The sequence below is a fragment of the Cavia porcellus genome, unplaced genomic scaffold (assembly GCF_034190915.1).
Source record: "Cavia porcellus strain 051 isolate PalLab524CR breed Dunkin Hartley unplaced genomic scaffold, mCavPor4.1 scaffold_5, whole genome shotgun sequence".
NCBI lineage: Eukaryota > Metazoa > Chordata > Mammalia > Rodentia > Caviidae > Cavia > Cavia porcellus.
The window spans coordinates 29,533,715-29,553,670 of record NW_026947488.1 but is presented as its reverse complement, the minus strand read 5'-3'; the positions used below and the strand labels follow the sequence as shown (position 1 = coordinate 29,553,670).

The 19,956-nt window shown below is 51.0% G+C and overlaps 1 protein-coding gene across 4 annotated transcripts in view; it reads left to right on the top strand.

The window, feature by feature from the left end:
* Positions 1–18,176, top strand: part of Hm13 (histocompatibility minor 13) — a 41,698-nt gene extending 23,522 nt beyond the window's left edge. The window contains exons 7-13 of one of the 4 annotated variants that reach the window (XR_216418.4): positions 347–404; positions 4,119–4,202; positions 7,289–7,325; positions 8,985–9,087; positions 14,639–14,724; positions 16,842–17,043; positions 17,745–18,176. Coding sequence is in view for 3 of the 4 variants with exons in the window: in XM_005006554.4 (XP_005006611.1) it covers positions 347–404; positions 4,119–4,202; positions 7,289–7,325; positions 8,985–9,087; positions 14,639–14,724; positions 16,842–16,988; positions 17,745–17,844 (615 nt within the window). In the remaining variant the exon portion in view is untranslated. The remainder of the gene's footprint in view (positions 1–346; positions 405–4,118; positions 4,203–7,288; positions 7,326–8,984; positions 9,088–14,638; positions 14,725–16,841; positions 17,044–17,744) is intronic. The other 3 variants (XM_005006554.4, XM_003476678.5, XM_063248556.1) reach the window with 3 other exon arrangements.
* The last annotated feature ends 1,780 nt before the right edge of the window (positions 18,177–19,956 follow it).

Below are 19,956 nucleotides of genomic sequence, written 5' to 3'. Positions count from 1 at the left end.
TGTTTCTGTAGTAAATGAGTGCAGACTCAAGGGCCTTCTGAAGGTAGTGGTAAGATGCTGATAAAGGAGTCCTGCACAGGCACTGAACTGGAGGACAGAAGCCACCTGTGCTCTGGCTGCATACCATTTCCAGGCTAAGGAACCTAGCGTACTCATACTGAAGTATCACTGAACCTTCTCCCTAGCCAGTGATGGCCTTTTCTCCCCTAGAGGATTCTTTAGAAGTTCCTGTTACATAGAACTAGCATCAATAGCCACCTTCCCTGAACTCATTTCTGCCTGGGTCTCAGCATGCTTCCCCACTCAGCCCCTCATTTCCCACCAGACTCCTCTTTTCTCTTTCCAGGTATTTGGCACCAATGTTATGGTGACAGTGGCCAAGTCCTTTGAGGCACCAATAAAATGTGAGTGATCACCTGCCCACACCATGGGAACTCGTTGCTCCCTAGCAAGCCCATGGGCCCTGTGATCAGAACTTCTCACTTCTGTCTTCCCCACATACCTCTTTCCAAGCTGTGGTACATCTTTCCAGCTTGGCTTCCTGTTCATTGATTTATCTGCACTGCTGCTTTCTGTCTGGGGCTTTGATCACAATGCATTATGGAGTGAATTGCGCAGGAGTGGAAACAAGCACAGAGGGAAGAGTATAAACATCCTGTGTGGACCGTGAAGGGGTTGCCAAGAAGAGGAAAGCTTCATGCTGAGCGCTGAAGCGCCCTCCCTGGGACCCCTTGGCACCTGAATATCAGGTGTTCCTTGTTGCACATCTTGCATCCTGCCTTGATAGTGTTCTTCAGTGTAGCCATGACACAAAAATACTTTCTAAAAATCCAGCCACAGGGTATAGCTCAGTAGTAAAGACCTTGGATAGCATGCAAGAGGCACTGCTTCCATCCCCAGCACTGCAGAGAAAAAAAGAAAAACTACACAAAAAATGGAAAGAAGAAATGTGGGAAGACCCTATCTCCAAATAAAAAAGGTTGGAGATGTAGCTCAGTGGTGGTGGACCTTGGATTTGATCCCAGTGCAGAAAAAAGAAGGAAGGAGAGAAAGAAAATAAATTATCTTTAAACAAGGGAGAAATTTTGTTCGCTGTCTACAGCAGACCAAGAGTAGAACAGCTCAGAGGTGTGTTAATGACCCTCAGTGGAGCCGAGGTTATTTCAGAGCTTCCCAGCGTGTCTTCCTGTCCCTTAGCCCACCCCTTCCTGATACTTAAATGGGACCCTGGCTCATCAACACAGCCATGTTCAGCAGCACAAAGCAGTGGCTCTCAGGAAGTTTACGTTTTCCTCAAGTGCCCCTATAGTCTTCCTGATGTCACACTGGCCCAAATTGGGACCAAACCATGCATCGACAGGGAAGGTGGAAAAAGCATTATCAGCTTAGTGTCAGCCCTAGACTGATCACAGCTTACTCCCAGGGTACCAAGGCTTGGAGGGGGACAGAAAAGTCGAGCATGACAGCAAGGAAACAGAGGCTGGCATTAGAAAGGCAGAGGGGAGTGAGTTTGTGCTATGTCAGCATCACCCACAGCAGTGGACAATCAGGGAAATGGACTCTAGTCAAGAAATAGCTGTTTTTCTGGAGGTCTCATTCTTAACATTGCCAGGGATCAAACTCATGACCTTAAGCTTACCAGCCTTGAATTTGGGAGGGGTTCATAGGGTGTTCCATGGTTCTGTGATCTCTAAGTGAGCCCACAGGAAGACAAGTTTCTCCCAGCTTTGTCCTGAGTAAGTGTCCAAGGCCTGGTATGGCTCAGCCCACTGCCTCTTCTCTTAGGACCTAAGGACAGAGTATGACATGGGAGCCCCCAGAGCCACATGAGTGAGGGCTGCTCACTAGCACAAGGAAACAGATACTGCACAAGCCAAGTAACAGTGATATCACGTGATCTTTGGTGGATGAACTGGGAGGATTGGGAGTCTGGAGAGCCCAGCCAGGTGTCCAAACCTTCTGGGTCATGAAGAACCTAAGTAGCCCACAGGGTAGGATGAGTGCTGGGGAGCATATAGCTTCAACAGAAAGCCCAGGGCAGGAAGTGCATGGAGGCAGAGGCAGTTAAGGGAGCAGAGGCCAAACTTAGAGAAGCCAAGGATGCCATGCCTGGGAGCTTGGGCACTGCCCAGCAAGCAGCAGATGAGCTATTAGAAAGCTCTGAGCAGGGCAATGATGCTGACTTGATGGTTTCTGATACTTAAAAGCTGATTTTCTAGATTGGGAAGAAGTCTCACTCTCTTTTGCTACAACTGGGGTGCAGAAGCAAAATAACTGAAGAGCATACATAGGCTGGGCACATGCCTGTAATCCCAGCACTCAGGAGGCTGAGACAGGATTACATTGAATTTGAGCCCAGCCTAAGGTACATAGCAAGATCCCATCTCAAAAAAACAAAAGAAGAAACAGCCTACATGGTGCTGGGCACCTATAAGTTCAGCTGTTCAGAAAGTAGAGGCAAAAGGATCATTTGAGCCAGAAGTTGATTTCCAGCCTGGGAAACATTACGATCCTGCCTTTAAAATAACTATGTGAAAGTCTAGCTGTGAGGGCTTGAATCCAAAGTTCTGCCGCTTGCTATGTGAGCTCAGAAAGGAGACTTAACCTGAGGCTTGATTTCCACAGATTTGCAGTGCACACAATAGGCTGTACTGCTCTGAATTTAGTGGTACCAGGATTGAGAGGGACAGGTGAAATCTGTGAGTCCCATGCATCATACATTTGAGGTGAGAAGAAGCAGGCAAGTAGGGGCATCTGCACCATATCGGGAACACAGATTTCCCTGTACCTCTGTGCATGTGCTGCTGCTGGCCAGAGCAGAGTCACAGAACCACCCTGGGCTGTAGGAGGAGGCAGGCAGTCATCCTGGTTGATACCCACATACCTCACTGGAACCGTCCAGGGAAAGCTGCCCCACACTTTCAGGACAGGGCTCAGAATGAAAGCTTGAGACAGCTGTTAGCCATGCATGCAAGTCATCACGTGTGCATCTCAGCCCTGGGGCCTCTTGTGTTATTGTACCAATTCCACAGGTGAGAAAAATCAGGCGAGTAACCAGTACAGAGTCACATAGCAGAGCCAGACTTCAGACCCTAAAACCATGTGTAACTGTTGTCCTGCTCACAGACAGAATGATAAAATACAGTTACAGCTACCTTATGCTCTCCTTGAAACACAGGAAGGTGTTTCTGCTTGATCTGTATTTGGGCTATATCCCCAGCCCTCAAAGGTGGTGGCAGTGGTGGTGTTAGTGGTGGTGGTGGTGGTGGTGGTTTGGTACCAGGGATCGAACTTGACGACCTCACATTTGTCAAGCAGGCACTTATGCCTACTGAGCTAAACCCCTGGCCTGGTCCCAACAGACTGTGCAGCAAAATTTCACTTGAGGGCTGGGTGTGGTGGCTCACACCTGTAATCTCAGTTCCCAGGAGGATCACAATGAGAGTTCAAGGCCAGCCTGGACTACATAATTCAAGGTCTGAACTACATAGCGAGACCCTGTCTCAAACCACCATCACTACCCCCTAAAAAAGAGGATTTCACATGAGGGCTTTTAAGTAAGAAGCTTGCTGACATGTGGCCTTTTCTCCATAGCATGTACAAAAAGTGCCCTTAGACCTGGCTCAGCCTGCTTCAGAATGGCAGTGCTGGGGCTGGGGATTTAGCTCAGTGGTGTAAGCGCCTGCCTAGCAAGCATGAGGTCATGAATTCAATCCTTGGTACCAAAAACAAAAAAAAAAAACCAGAATGGCAGTGCCATGTGTCCACACTTACGGGTGTAGGGACATGGGAAACCTTTGCATGTCACTGTGTAGTTCTGTTCTCTTGTACATACTAAGCTTTTTAGTATCCCTCCCACTGAACCAAAGGGCTCTGTATGTAGCTACAGTATAAAGTCACTGAGATACAATGCTATGAGTTCTAGACACATAAGGCAGTAAACCTGAGGCCCACATGACCCTAACTGCTCCCCACTCTAGTCAGCTGTGATTCTGCAGCAGCTCATGAACATCAGTCCCATCCTCCCAAATAAACACATGGAAGTTGTGGCACAGAGTGAGACTGGAAGTCTGAGGCAGTGGGCTCAGCTGACTCCCCTCTCCTGCCTTCCTGTGCAGTGGTGTTTCCCCAGGATCTGCTGGAGAAGGGCCTTGAAGCGGACAACTTTGCCATGCTGGGACTTGGAGATGTCGTCATTCCAGGTGATTCAGCTGGGATGGGAGACTGTTGCAAGGGATGGAAATGGTATTTTCTGGAAGCAGGTGGTAGTGTGAAACAGCGGGCCTTACCCACTGGGGAAAGGAAAGAAAAGGTCAGTCCAAGGTTTGGTGAATGATTCTGCCCTGGTACACATGTGCAGCACCAGTCATGTGTTAAGCCTTGGTGCTGAGCCCTGGACAGACAGCAGTAAGCAAGAGCGTTCCCACCAGGCTTCCAGTGTAGGACGCTAAAGGCACCCAAGGCCAACACTCAGGGGGGAAAGTCTGTTCCATGACAGTCTCATACATACCCAGCTTCCCAGTGTTTCTAGGGATGCCACAGTCCCATGTCATCATCGTCCTTCCCCCACACCTCTGTGCTGAGGGCTCAAGGAGAGCACACAACATGGCAGTTGTGTGTGTAATCTGAGCAGCAGAGGAACGTGTGCACACCTGCTCTCTGCACAGGAGCTCTGCCTACAGTCCCAGCACAGGTGTCACTATGCCTGACCTTGGGCAGCTGAAGTGTGCAGACCTAGGCATAGCACACCAGGATGTGCTTGTTCTCCTGGTCTCAGGCTCAGGCAGGAATTGAAAGTAAAGCTCGGGGCTGGGGATTTAGCTCTGCGGCATAAGCGCCTGCCTTGCAAGTGTGCGGTCATGAGTTCGATCCCTGGTACCGATAAAAACGAAAAAGACCAAAAAAAAAAAAAATAAATAAAGCAAAGCTCATTAAAAGCCAAATGTTGAACTGGGGATTTAAATAAATGAAAGCCAAGTGTTTTCCAGCATAGGAAGCAGTAGCAATTGTACTCCAAAGTGATGCTTTTGCTCATGATGCTTTGCCCTCGGGATGCATGTGGGGGAAGCAGCTTGACTTCCCCTTTTTCCATTGAGGAAATACAAGTGAAGTATCTGGTAGAAATTCACCCAAAACTAACAGGGCCAGGCCACAGACCAAGTTTGCCTGGCTGCACAGTCTATATTCTAGGGGCCTGGAGTACACGTTGGTAATGGCATGTGTGCTTAGCAGGCAGCAGGCCCTGGGTTCAGTCCCTAGCACCAGCAACAACAAAATAAGGCTGCATTTGGACCTGTTCTCATGGTAGTAATGATGACAGAGATCCCTTGTGACAGCATCAGTGCCTAGTCACCTGCTGTGCGCCAGCAGCCTCATGATGGAGGGTATCTCCACCCTCCAGCTGAGGAAACCTGTTTGGAAAGATGGTTCCACTTGCCTGGGGCACAGGCTTCGTTCTAAATTTCTGTGCTGTGAAGCAGGAAGACTATTTCCAGGAGAAGGCAGGGCAGTCAGGTAGAAATGGAGTACATGATCTGTCACAGGCGCCCATGTAGCCCCCGTGTCCTTACCGGATGTAGTTCTGGGCTTGAGGTATGCACAGAACATCCCTGCATAACTGTCCCTTCCTATTCCTGGATATCTGAGTCTTCTGCAGTCACAATAAATACTGGCTGCCTGTGCCTTCACAGAGCCCCAAGGCAGCACTGATTTGAGGACCTGTTGAGCTAGAGGCTCCTGGCAGGTCTCCAGCCCCTAGGTGACTACAACAGCTGTGGAATGCAGCCACCAGGGAGCACTGACATTCCCCACTGTGATTCCAGAAGGGCAACTTTGGGCCACCTCTCTGCCCCAGTCTTCACTGAAGACAGACCCATTTCCCTTTCTGAAGTTAATTATATGAGGCTAGGACATAGCTCAGGGTTAGTTGCTTGTCTAGCTTGCACACAAGACTCTGGGTTTGATACTCTCACAAGACAATGTGCAATATGTACATGGGAGTCACCAGTTGGTGCTTCTGACCACATGGAATGTGTCTGTCCTGTATGAGCCTGAAGACTGGAGGGGGAGATCAACCCCTAGAGGATGCAGTGTGTGCTGTATACTGACTTTGTATGTCTTAGGAACTCAGGCTTCTGGAGCATCTGGACTTGGTTTTGAAGTGTGAATAGGAGTCCTAGGAATAGACAGTTAATTCCACTCTCCCCTTCCAATCAGGGAGCTGCCACAGAGGTCTTTTTCAAAGTGTTCAAGCTGTTCTACCTAGAAATCCTTCAGTGTGTCCCATACTCAGGATATGGACCCATCTCTTCCCCATGTTCCTTGGGGCCCTGCATGGCTGATCCACCCTGGCATGTAGCCTGGCTGTAGCCTCTTAGATCCTATCTTGGTTACTTTTTTCTTGTTGCTTGAACAAAATACCTAGCACCCAAAATAAAGGAAAGGTTTCTTTAGCTCACTGTTTGTGAAGGTTTCAGTCCATAATCAGTTGGCTCCATGGCAGGGTGGCATAGCACCAGGGAAACACTTCAAGGCAGTAACCAGCAAAAGCAGTCAGAACAAAAGAAGGGAGAGAAAGTCTCTTTTCCTCCTTTATATTGTACACAGACCACCACCACTACCCCCAGGACCAGTGTAGCATTTACAGAATCTCTTTGCCCTCCTCTTGCACAGGAAGGGGATGTTTACAAAGTGAGAACCCTGCTTTCCTACTGAGTCTCTTACTTAAACTTAAAACTTCTAAAGTTGATACACTATCAACCATAACAGGGCCCTCAATCACTGTTAACACCTGGAGGCCTCTTGCCTCAGGATCTTTGCACTAGCCATTCCTAGTCCCTGGCAAGTTTCATCTTAGAGTAGCTGTCCACCCTACCCAGTCCAGTGTGCCTTCTGTGATCAGGAGGCACCTTTCACAGTTAGAATCATTGATTTTTGCCAATGTCCAAACAGCTTGCTCCTTTGGCTGAGCCCTGAGCAATGAATTTGCTTACCCTGGGTCATCTGTACTTAGCACCCTAGTGCTTGGCAGGCTAAGTAAGACCCAGTGTGATTCAGTGGTGCTGAGATGCCTAGTCAGGGCACTGCCAGGGCCAAAGCAGTATCCCAGGCTTTCCCACTGATGTGGGTGGAGAACCAGAATTTCTGCTGTCACTTGGCAGCATGGGCCATGCCCAGAGCCCAAATGGTTCCTCTGTGACTACGAACAGCAGCTGGGGGCAGAACCAGGCTCACAGAGTTCACCAACCTGTTCTTCCCTGTCCTTGCTAACTCAGCTCTCTCTACACAGGGATCTTCATTGCCTTGCTGCTGCGTTTTGACATCAGGTAAGCAAGCAAGGCATTGCCCTGCCAGGCTTCTCCTGAGTTCTCCAGCAGCCTTCAGTTCCCCAGCAGAGCTGCCTCGGGGAGCAGACCCTCCCGCTCACAGCAGCCAGAGCCACTTCATCTCATCTTGTCTGCATTCGGAAGGGCTAAGTATTCCAAGAGCCTGTGGCCGAAAAAATTGAGAATCAGAAGCAAGAGAATGAACTCTTTAAGAAGTGCTGGTGGTACTTGCAGTACTCTGTGTGCCTTTGCCAAGTGACCTGGCCCTTGTGAGCCTTGGGTTTCTTGTCCTTAAGCCCGGGGCCAGCAGGGGCTCCCCCCTTGAAATTACATAGTGGGCTGAGCACAGTCAAGCCCTTGTCCAGGGAGCAGAATCTTTATCACCCTTGCTTACCAGCCATGGTCAGCTGTATCCCCTGCCCTTTCTTTGCTCTTTTTTGATGTATTGTAAAAATGGGCCACAAGTGAGAGAAAGTTAGCTTGAATCCCCATTCAGAAAAGATGGCATTGGATGAGGGCACTGTGGCTATGCCCTTGTTAATGCTGTCTTCCTTGCCAGGAATTTTTGTGGGATTGTGCTCCTTTGATGTGGTTTGTGAGCTTTTTCATGCCCAATAATTACAAAAACAGTATAGTATTGAGAGCAATAAGGATCTCAGTACTAGTATTGTTGGAGTTGAAGTCCAGGTTAAGGACTAGGGGTGTAGAGCAGCACCCCCCAGTGGTAAGAGACAAAACTCACAAAAGTCCCCAGGTTCTTTAGCTGCAGGCAGATTCAGCAGCGCCAGGTCCCCAAAGACAGAACTCTGTCCTGAAGGGGATTCACAGGATAAATGGGCCCTTTGGAATGTCCCAGAATCCATGCCAAGTTCCCAAAGGGATGTGGTTATACCTGAGCCCTCACAGGAGGACAGCTCTCAAGCCTTGGAAGCAGCCAGGGCATGGAGAGGAGAGGGTCAGAAGTCCTCAGTCATTCCGCAAGTGTTAACAGAGCTATAGTGCTCAGTGGCATAGACCAGGAGCTCTCAGAGGTTGTGAGTGACATCATAAAGGGAAGTCAGGTCGGAGCAGTGCCAGCTTGCATGTGATGCATGTGTTCTGAAGCTGGTCTCTGATGAGTCACCTCCAGGAAGCCACAGGCATGCAAGGCATTTGTACCCACACAGGGCTACTGAACTGCTACAGCCACTGTTTGAAGGAATGACCTGCCTTTGCAGTTCCTGTCTTGTTTCTCAAACATCTTTGATCTCTATCAGATTCACTCCAGCTCCTGAGCCTTTCCCCAGATTTACTCTGCCACTCTCTGGGGGGTACTTTGCTCCTCCCCACACACACAAGCTTTCCAGATGATTTCTATGCTGTCCAAAGTTTCAGTCCCTGTTCTAATTATAGCATTTGATATTCACAGCCACCTGCAAGGTGGACATAGTTTCCCAGTCTTGCAGATGTTTAAAACAGGTTGAGACAAGTAAGGTGACAGGTCCAGAGAGTCACAGCTGGGGCAGTAGCAGTGCACTCCCATCTGACTCCCGGCCCAGCAGGCTCCTTCACCCCTGCCCCTTCCCTGCAGGCTCTCCCAGCTCCCTCCTTACAAGGCTGCAGCTGCTACTCCAGGCCCTGCATCTCACCCTCCTCTTTCTTCCCTCGCCATCCCTGCAGCTTGAAGAAAAACACCCATACCTACTTCTACACCAGCTTTGCAGCCTACATCTTCGGCCTGGGCCTTACCATCTTCATCATGCACATCTTCAAACACGCCCAGGTGAGCAGAACATATGTGGCATGTCAGGAAGGCTTCCCCACAGAAGCCTCTTACAAAGGGTTTATCTGTCACACAAGCAATCAGAGGCAACTGCTCCCAGTAGCATCAGAGCAACCATGTCTGATTGTCCTGCCTTGCACTCGCAGTTACAGGGTGACTGCAAGTGCTCCGGGTGACACAGGCACATTAGAGCAAGGAGAAAAAAGCACAGCAGCGATACTCTTTCCTGCATCCAGATTGCGGGAACTTTCCCACAACCTTCACAGCAAGTTTTTGCCTGTATCAGCCCAGTAGATTAGTGTCACCTGGCTCGCCACCTGAGCACAGGGAGCAGAGAGCCTGGAGAAGAGGCTCAGCTTCCAAGCTCAGTAGTGGGGGCTGGTGGAGCAGGACGGGCTGAGTATTGGGTGCTTCAGCCTAGCATCCACACACAGACAGTGTTATAATGTAGAGAGAGGCCTCCCTTGCCCTGTGCTGTGGGGCAAGCCAGGGTCCTACTGCCTGGGCCTGGGTTCTGAGCTGCCATGACCGGGTGTCAGTGTGGCCAGGAGAGGGCAGCAGAGCAAACAGGCTCAGCCCTGCAGGCAGGAGCTTGCTGGCTCTGCTCACAAGGGTTCCTGTGAAAGGTGAGGTGAATGTGTCCAGGCCTGGGTAAGACTCAGCCATAGAAGAGACAGCATAGGGCAGAGGGAACCCCATCCACTGCTGAGAGTATGAGCAGGTTTCAAAATGACACTTAGTTGCTTTCCTAGGTCATTAATAAAAACAAAAGGACCAGCATGGTGGCCCATGCTGTAGTCTAGCTGCTCAGGAGGTAAAGGCAGGATTGTGTGTTCAAGCCCAGCCTGAACAACTTAGCAAGACCCTGTCTCAAAAAGGACTAGATGTGGCTTAGACCTGGGAGGGAGGGGATTAAAAGCTGGATGTGGTAGTACGCATCTGTAATTTCAAACAGTCTAGGAGGCTGAGTCAGGAAAATCCTAAACTGACACCCGGTCTGGGCAGTTTAGCAACTTAGATCCATCTCAAATTATCAAAAAAAAATTTTTTTTGTCTTTTTCCTTTTTATCAGTACTGGGGATCAAACCCACGACTATCTGCTTGCAAGGCAGGCGCTTATGCCGTTGAGCTAAATCCCCAGCCCCAAATTATCAAAATTTTAAAACTAGTTTGGTAAAGGGATGAGGTAAATAACAGCCACTTGGGGGTGGTTTGAGGATAAAAGGAATTGATATGAGTACCCTGAACTACGCCTGACCCAGTTAATATTGCCTGTCTTTACAGTACACTCCCCTCCCCTTAAACAGGTTTGCTTTCCATGGCTTTGGTTACCCACAGCTCCAGATTTATTTCTTTGTTTGTTTGTTTTTAGTTTTTTTGGTTTTGGGAGGTTTTTTGTCACTGTGTGATTCAGGTTGGCTTTGAACTCACTGTGTAGCCTACTCAGACCTTGAACTCACTGTAGTCCTCCTGACTCAGCCTCCTGAGTGCTGGGATTTACAGACATGCACCACCATGGCCCTAAAATATTACATACAGGATTTCAGAACTAAACAGTTTACACTGTATGCTATTCGAATGTCATGGAGAAATCTCTCACTGCCATGTAAACTATCACTCTGCTCAGCACAGCCACCCTGTGTATACTACTGGCCCAGTAGTCATTTTGCAGCCTTCATTATTAAATAGAGCTCAGCACCATTGTAATGTCAGGCACCAGTGGGGGAAAGGGGTGGGTACCGTTGCATTGTCCAAGTCTCCTTCCCCACACCCCAGGGCCCAGCCACAGAGGAAATGCCTTTGTTGGTTTAGGTTTTTGGGTTTTTTGGTTTGGTTTGGTTTGGTTTTTTTGAGACAAAGTTTCACTAGCAGCTCACACTGGCCTTAACCTCACTTTGTGGCCCAAACTTGTTATCCTCCTGCCTCAGCTTCCAACTTCCAGGATTTCAGGCATGTACCACCATGTCCTGCTTCTTTGTGTTTGTTTTGTTTTGTTTTGTTTGTTGTGGAACTAGGGATTGAACCCAGGGCCTTAACAGTGAGCTATGTCCCCAGAAAGTTGCCCAGGCTGGAGTCTAGCTTGACAGTCCTCTTGCATTTGAGGCCAGCCTGAACTATATAGCTAGATCCTATCTTTAAAAAAGAAAAAGAAAATACAAACTGAGAGACAAAATTACAAAATGTGGTTTTTTTAAAAAAAAATCACAAGAACTGTTTGTCGATTGTTTTGTACTAAATAAATATTTACAGAATATCCAAAGCCCCCTAGCTCATCAGTGCAAAAACCAAGAACCCTAGCAGAACCACCTCTCAGTTCTGCTCAAAGAACCCTGGGTGCTGTACTATTCAAGTGACACAAATTTGGCAAGAGAGATGGGAAGACAGATTCCTTGGGTTGAGGAACTATAGTAGTTTAGGGCTCAGGGGATGTGTGTAGCCCAGAGCCTTCTCTGGGCAGCCACCAGGTGGCAGGCTCACCTGCGTGGTTTGACTTAGAGGATTCCATTCCAAGCTCCAGGCAGGATTTGCAGAGAGAGCAAGGCAAGACAGGTGGTCCTTTGTGGGACACAGCAGCCTCGGAGAAAAAGGAGACTTTGGTAGGTCACATGGCAAGTCAGGATGGGCCCCACTAGAGCCCTGGACTCGGGACTCCTGATTGCTGGCCCCAGCAGCCTGTTATCCAAGTGGCCTTCACTGAAAGTCCTCCTCGGGGCAGTGACCAGTGTCCAGCAATGCTCCAGTAATGGTCATTTCTGTGCCCTGTCCCAGCCTCTTTTAGGAACTGCTCCAAGCCAGCCCCTTACAACAGCCTTTAGAAATGACCAAGGAGCCAAGCATGGTGGCACATACCAGTAATCCCAGCATTCAGGCAGCTAAGGCAGGAGGGTCAACGCAAATTCAAGGTCATCCTGGGCTACATGGTGAGACCCTGTCTAATGTCAACGGTGCCTTCCATTACAACAGCCCACACTGCTGAATAAAAACGACAGGGACAGAGTCCTCCTTATAAGGAAAGAGCAGCAAGCTCAGAAGGGAAGTAGTTTAGCTATGCTCAGAGCAAAGTCAAGTCCCAGTGCAGTCCAGAGTCCCAGACCCATCTCACTGCCCTCAGCCATACATCTGCATCACTACCTCCTTGGCACTGACTGTGTGGCAAGGGACCCTGGTTCCTTGAGAAGAAAATGATACAGTATGCATCCCTCTGATAGCTAATTCACTGGCTCCCAAAGGCATCCTTCCTGAGCCCCTGGAGCCCCTCTATGTCTGCACCTCTGGTGATGTGAGGCAAGCTGCAAGGGGAGCCCCAAATGCCTGTTTCCCACCTGGAGACCTGTTCTGTGCCCAGAGTGGCTTTATGTAAAGGCAAAGCTGGGGCCCAACTGCAGTTTGGGGCAGGTTCTTCTCCCTCAGATCCTGTTTGCTCATCTGTTAAATAAGCCAGAAGGGACCTCTGGTGTGTGTGGGCGGGTGTGGGCATGTGCATGTTGCCGGAGGTTGGACCTAGAGCATTGCTAGGCAAGTGTTGTTCCCCTGAACTGTGCTCAGCCCAGGCCCTTTCTCTAGCTTCTTCATTTGGAATCTTATAAGGAGTATACCTTTTCCTTCAAGTTCTATTTTGGTTCCTCCTCATAGGTTTTGGATGGGTCTTTGTTGTTCGGTTTTGTTCCGTTTCGTTTCCAGTACTGGGGATGGAACCCGGGACCTTCCTAATGAGCTACATCCTCAGCCCTTCCTTCCTTACTTTACTTTTTTTTTTTTGGTCTTTTTGTCTCGCTATGCAGGCTGATCTTAAGCTCACTTTATAGCCCAGGCTGGTCTTGAATTTGCAACAATCCTCTTGCCTCAGCCTTCCAAGTGCTAGGATTACAGGTGTGAGCCACCACACCTGGCTACCCTTACTTTTTTTTTTTTGGAGACAGGATCTCTATGCAGTTCAGGCTGGCCTTGAGCTCACTTTGTAGCCAGGTTGGTCTCACTTGCAGTGATCAGCCTCCCAAGTGCTGGGATTACAGACATGAGCCACCACACTTGGCTACACTTACTACTTTTTTTTTTTTTTTTTTTTTTGAGACGGGGGTCTCACTATGCAGTTCAGGCTGGCCTTGAGCTCACTTTGTAGCCCAGGCTAGTCTCGAACTCGCAACGATCCTCCACCTCAGCCTCCCAAATGCTGGGATTATAAGTGTGAGCCACCATATCCAGCTACACTTACTATTTTTTAAAATAAGGAGTAAGTGGCTGAGTTGCCCAGGCTGGCCTCAAAGTTGCCATTCTCCTGCCTCAACCTTCCAAGTGCTGGGATCACAGGCCCACATGACCACACCCTGCTTCCTTGTTTTGTTGGAGGTGGTGGTGGTAGTGGTGGTGATCTATTTTGTTGTTGTTGTTGTTGTTTTGTCTTTTTCATTTTTATCGGTACCGGGGATCGAACTCACGACCGCTTGCTTACAAGGCAGGTGCTTATGCCGCTGAGCTAAATCCCCAGCCCTTGTTGTTGTTATTTTGCCCTTGGCCTAAAGCTTAGGTGGTAGTGATGCCCTGCATCCTCCAGCATACTGTTTGTTATCACTGAAAGTTCTAATAGTTCTGCGTCACTGGCCTAGACAAATAGCAGAGACCCAGTGCCAATGGGAAAAGCACAGCTGCCATGGTCAAATCCTAGCTCATCCACCCAAGATAACTTGTGGCAAGTTATATAACTATATAACTTGTGGCAAGTTAGTTCCCCTCTCTGTCTCAGTGGCATCATCTATAGAATCCAGCCCCTAATACTTTGGGCATACTATGTACAATAATAATCTTTATAAAGTAGCATGGTTCACCCAGATAGGTGCCAAAAAAATGATCAGAAGACCAGGCGTTGGTGTGCATAGGAAAGCTGGGTGTGTGCTCTGGCCACAAGCTCACTTTGCACTAAGAATGATGTCTCCTCCTCATACCTGGGCAGTCACTTCGTGAATACTCGTGAAGCAGCAGTCTTGCAGTACTTTTTACCAGTGCTCACCGGCTACAGGGTCCTGCCCTGACTGTGTGCACTGTCCATCAGCCTGCACTGGTGTCCCTTTCAAGCTGCCAGGGAATGTCAGGAGGTTACAGGGGGCCCTGAGGGTGTGCCCCAAGAAGCTGATGTAGCAGCAGAGCTGAGTCCAAAGGAAGGTGAAGCCAGGCAAGGGGAGACAAGAAGCCCAAGCTGCAGACACTGCATACATGGCAGCGGCAGTGTCTCTCGGAGCTTTTGCTGGCCTGTGAGCATCCTGCCCCAGGCCCTGGCCACTGTGTCCAGGTGATTCAGATGCTGTGGTCAGAGTCCTGAGAACCCTGGAGAACCCTAAATCTGTGTGTTCTTAGGTTTGGGTTTCCTGTGCTCCCTCTCAGGGATAAGAGCCCAGTCCTGGGATTCAGGCACGCTGGGCTCTCATCCAGCCCCTGAGTTGCTCTATGAACTGGACCAGAGCTGTCCCTTAGTCACGCTCAGAGGCCTGGGATGCTGGGGGTGCCCTGGGCAGGTCCCCTGCCTAGCACCACCTTACTGGCCTCTGTCCTCTCACAGCCTGCCCTCCTGTACCTGGTTCCTGCCTGCATCGGCTTTCCCGTCCTGGTGGCTCTGGCAAAAGGAGAAGTGACAGAGATGTTCAGGTAAAGCAGGATAGGGCAGGCATACACACGGGCCAGGTGCACCTGCGGGCAGCCAGGGGAGCCTGCAGGGTGTTTGTAGACATCTGGGGGACGTCATCCCTCCACCTGTGCCACCCCTTGCCCTCTGCCAACACCTGGTTCTCGGCCTGTGTGCACCAGTGAGAACCTTTCTCCGGGACAGAAACCTGAGGAGGGCAAGGCCTGGGGCTCCCACAGCCCCACCCTACATGCCAGCTGGGTCCTCAGAGGGGAACGGCTGGTGTGGGCTGTTTTCTGGGTTCCCTGCTTCTGGCGCCTTGATTCTGCCCTAGGGTGACTAGAGGTGTGTCTGTGTCTCTCCCACGCCAGACTCACTCAAGAGTGAGCGGATGGGGTCATGGGGAAGAAAGTGCCCTCAGAAGTCACGTGTCAGTCCCTGCTCAGCCACCTCTGTGGCCATAACCATGGCTCAGTGCTTTCTCCCCATGTTCGCCTCAGTCACACACACCATTTCTGCACGGCCATCCCCACAGCTGCCACGCCTTGTACACAGTCCCACCCCTACCCCAAGGCCTGCGTGACTCGGGCAGGTGTCTACCCCCCAGCACCACCAACCCCACCCACCTGCCAGGGACCTAGAAATAGCTGCCAACTGTGATTAGAGCTGCCCACTCGGGGGCCTCTCCTCAGCGCCACCTGCCTGGCCTCCAAGTTGCCCCTCAAGCGTCTGCCAGGGCCTTCGGTGCACCTGGCTGCCCGTAGGGCAGTCTGTGACTCACCCTTCCCCGACCTGCCTCTGCCCTCCCTGTCCTCCTTGTAGAGTCCCCAGCTCCCGCCTGCCACCCCATAGCCCAACCTGAAAAAGCCATGCCATCTCTGAGGCGAGTGGGATGCAGGTTGAACTTGAGTATAGGTCTGGGGTAACTGGAGTGGGCATAGCACCTGTGCCCTGAGCTCAGCACCTGTTCTCACCCTCCTGCTGGCTCACCCTGCCCACTATGGGGGTGAGGGGGAATAGCCAGGGCACAAAGTGCCTCCATTTCACCGTTGTGTGCTTGGTTTCCCTAAATGCTCTGCTGCCGAGCTCCCCACCCCCACTTTAGGTAAAGGTGAGAAGGCAGGTGGTCTCGCTCTCTCTCCTTGTGTCCTCTCTCCCTGATTCTCCACTTTACTTTTTGCTTTTCTTTCTCTTTCCTGGCATTCCCCTTTTTAAAATTCACTCTCAGTTATTTTTGAATGTGTATCACATTAATCTTGTTCAGAATTCATTAGCCAAGAAAAGGAAGCCAGGCGTGGTGGCTGCTGCCTGTAATTCCAGCACTCAAGAAGCTGAGGCAGGAGAATCATTGCAAATTTGAGACCAGCCTAGGCTACAAAGTGAGCTCAAGGCCAGCCTGAACTGCACAGTGAAACCGTCTCTAAAAGACCAAAAGAAAAAGAAAAGGGGAGCACTTGGAGCCCAGCCCTGGAGGGGCCAGCTCCTAAAGAGGCTGGGAGCCACCCGTGCTGGACTGCGGACTGCATGTACAGACTTCACACTGACAGGGCTCCCGAGCCTTCTGCTGTTTGAGTTTTTATAGGGTTGTTTTTTTTGGTTTTTTTTTTTTTTTTTTTTTTTGGTTTTTTTTTGTTTTTTTTTCTTTTTGATTTTGGTACCAGGGATCAAACTCACAACCTTGCATTTGCCAAGCAGGCGCCTATGCCGCTAAGCTAAATCCCCAGCTCTTTTCTGTTGTTTTTTACAGGACTAGGGATCAAACCTGGGTTTGATCCACCTCTGTGGCCATAACCATGGTTCAGTGCTTTCTCCCCATGTTTGCCTCAGGGTGTCACAGAGCTAGATACATACTCTGCCTCTGAGCTATACTCCAGCCCCTTTTTCCACAAAACAGTGTCCTGGAGATGCCTGTGTAATAGCATCACGTGCTCAGGGCCTCCGTGTGCTGCCCAGCTGCATGTGGAGCTGCATCTTCTCTTTTTTCCCAAGTAATCCCAGCTCCTTTCCACAAAATCTGGAAGTGCAGAGCTGGATAAAATAAAATGCTGTGCTCCCTGCTCCTGGGAAGGAAGTCTCTGTCCTCCTTTAGTCTTTCCCTTTCCATTTCTTTGTTCTGTCTCCATCTCTGTCTCTCACACAGCTACGAGTCCTCAGCGGAAATCCTGCCTCATACCCCGAGGCTCACCCACTTCCCCACAGTTTCGGGCTCCCCTGCCAGCCTGGCCGACTCCATGCAACAGAAGCTAGCTGGGCCTCGTCGCCGGCGCCCGCAGAATCCCAGCGCCATGTAATGCCCAGCGGGTGTCCACCTGCCCGCTCCCCCCCACTGCCCTGGGCCCAAGGTAGGGCACATGCTCAGTCCAGGAAGGGCAGGGAGCAATGCCAGGGTGGGCAGCAGGAGGTGGCTCCTGTCGGCTCCACAGCAGCAGAGCTCATGTCCCCAGCCCCAGGCACAGGAGCAGTGCTGCCCAGAACCCCAGTTGGTCCCCAGTGATGTGGGGCTCTATGGAGGGTGGGTGCAAGGGACTGTTTCCTGTGTATATGCAACCCTGGGCAACGCACTTCTTTCCAAGCCTTTCTTTCTTCATTTGTAAGTGGGCACATTGCTGCCTCAGGTTGATCTGGTGAGGAAATGTGGGTATTGTCCTTGGTGTGAACACAGTTGCTCAATAAGTGAAGCCCATGGTAAGAGCCAGGTGTCCATCTTCAGCAGCACTGTGCCACTTGCCAGGGTTCACGCCCCCGGCCTGGGTGGAGCTGTCTGATGCCTGCCACATACCCTGGGTAGCAGCCCATCTCCCAGAGCCTCAGCCTGGCCGCCCTTTTCTGTCCCAGAAGCGTAAAATTGATCCATACAAGCCCAGGCCCAGCCTCTCCCATCTGTTGCTGCCTTCACTGCCTCTTGGCACCAGCAGCACAGGAAAGCAGGGCTGGTGTGCCTCGTAAGTCCAGGGACTTTCTTGGGGTTATCGAGGGGCAGGGGCAACACAGATCGTGCCTCTTCCTCCTCTAAGCATGTTTTTGTTGTTTGTTCTCCTGTCAGTTATGAGGAATCAAATCCTAAAGATCCAGCAGCAGTGACAGAGTCCAAAGAGGCAACAGAGGCGTCAGCATCGAAGGGCCTGGAGAAGAAGGAAAAATGATGCCGCTGGTGCTTTGAGACCAACCAGACAGGCGCAAGATGGACATGCAGGGCAGGGCTGGACAGGAAGCTGATGACCGCTCCAGGACTGGAGAGCACCAGCAGGATTCCTCCATGGCCTCTGTTTCCCTTTGTCCTGTCTCTGGCCTCTCTGCTCCTCCTCAGCCCTACAGGCAAGGGAAACCCCAGCTTCCTCCCTCCCCAGGAGCCAGGTGGAACACTGGGTATGATTTTTAGATTTTTGTATTGTGGACTGACTTTGCCTCGTATTAAAACTCATCCCATGGCCAGCCAGGCTGCTGTGCTCCTGGAGCCTGGAAGCTTCTCTGTGTACGTGCCCTGGTTCTTGTGCTGCGTTTATTAGGTTTGTCCTGCCACCCAGTAACTCATGAAGCTCCCTTCCTGAGTACACACTGCAGTGCCAGGCCAGCTCACACCCAAAACGCCCAGTGGCTACCACAGCACCCCACAAGTCCTCCCTGGCCTTGTTTTCCTCACCACTTTCCAATACTGGGAGGCAGTGAGGGTGTTGGGCAAGTGCTTGCTGTGCCCTGCTCCCCTTGTGTAAGGTAGAAAGCCAGAGAACTACCTGGCTCAGCAAGGGACCTGTAACTCCATACAGCAGCTCCCCAGGTCCCAGACCCAGGTAGCTACAGCTGGAGAGGTCCTGGGCTTTGCGCTGCCCGGGAGATCAAGAGCCCTCTTTCATTCTGCCCTCTTTCATCCTGGGGATTCTGGGGTTCTTCCTGAAATGAAAGTTGCATAGCCAGTTATCACATAAGGGCTAGGCCCTTAAATGAGTGGGGCAGGACATGTCTGGGAGCTGGAGATCCAGGACCAGTTCCCCAAACCTCTGGCCCACAAGAGTACCCCCAGGCAGAGAAGGTGTAAGTGACCACCGCCTTGACCATCTGCATGAGGTGGGGTCACTGAGGGCAAGATTCTAGCCCATCTGAGGGCTCCCCCCAATGCCACAGGTTCAACAGCAAAGATAAAGGTGTCAGTGGCTTCCAGACAATTTAGAGGTGGCCAGAGGTCATCTGATCAGAGCCTCAGGAGTTAGGGTGTGCTCTCTGGAGTTGTCTCACTAAGTGTTGATTTAACCCAAGCATCACTCTTAGGCTGTAGATACCACCATTAGCTTGTGAGCATGAGGGAATGGAGGCAGCTTGCCTATGGACATAGGCCTGAGGAAGTGCCTAAGCCCTGCCCAGCTGCTCTCCTGACCCCCAGCCCTAGCCCCTGTGTGCAGGACCTCTCAGAGCCAGCCACCCCATTGCTCTGGGCCCAGAAGTCAGAAAGAAAGGAAGGCCAGCGACTCTCAACAGCCTCCCCCAGCCAGGATGTCCTTTCAGGGGCTTCTTGGATCTCTACAGATTGCAGCCCCTCCAGGGCAAGGCCACGTGCTTCTGGAACAAAGCCCCTCTGAGAGTGGCAGATGGGGCAGGCGGCCCAGGCACACAGTGTGGTTGGCTCTGTGGCCCAGGGCCCACAAAGGTCTTATTGAGCACTACCGGCCCCCGGCAGAGGCTGAGGTGGCAGTGGCGCCGGGCGCCTGCCACCTAATGACCGTCCTGGCCTGGCCAGATGTTCCACAGACCTCGGCAGCGCTGATCAGGGCTGCCCGGCCAGCCGGCACCGCAGAAGCCACTCCAGTTCCAATTAACCAGCTTCAGCTGAGCAAACAGCGGGCAGCAGGGCCCATCCCGGGCGGTAGGCCCGGCCGGCAGAGCCTCTGAGTCTAGACTCCAGATGTGAACTGCCACCGCCTGAGACTCATGGAAAAATGGCACCAGGCCGGGCACGGATTGGGTCTTCATACTGGGAGAAGGGTGGGTGTTGGGCAGGGCCCCAGGTAGGCCTGCTGCCAGCCTCACCCTGGGGTGGAGGCTGATACTTGGGAGGTTGCTGTCAAACCCCAAGGACTTGCTCCCTATTTGTTGTGTCCCTCTGTTCCTCAGTCTCCCCTGGGTGCAACACATGGAGGTAGGGGGTCCCATGGGAAAAACCAACTGCTGAGCCCCAGTGGATTTAGTATGTAACAAAAATATAACCATCTTTTTGCTTATTTTAGAAACATTTAATCTTCGTAATTGCCATTTGAGGTATCAAA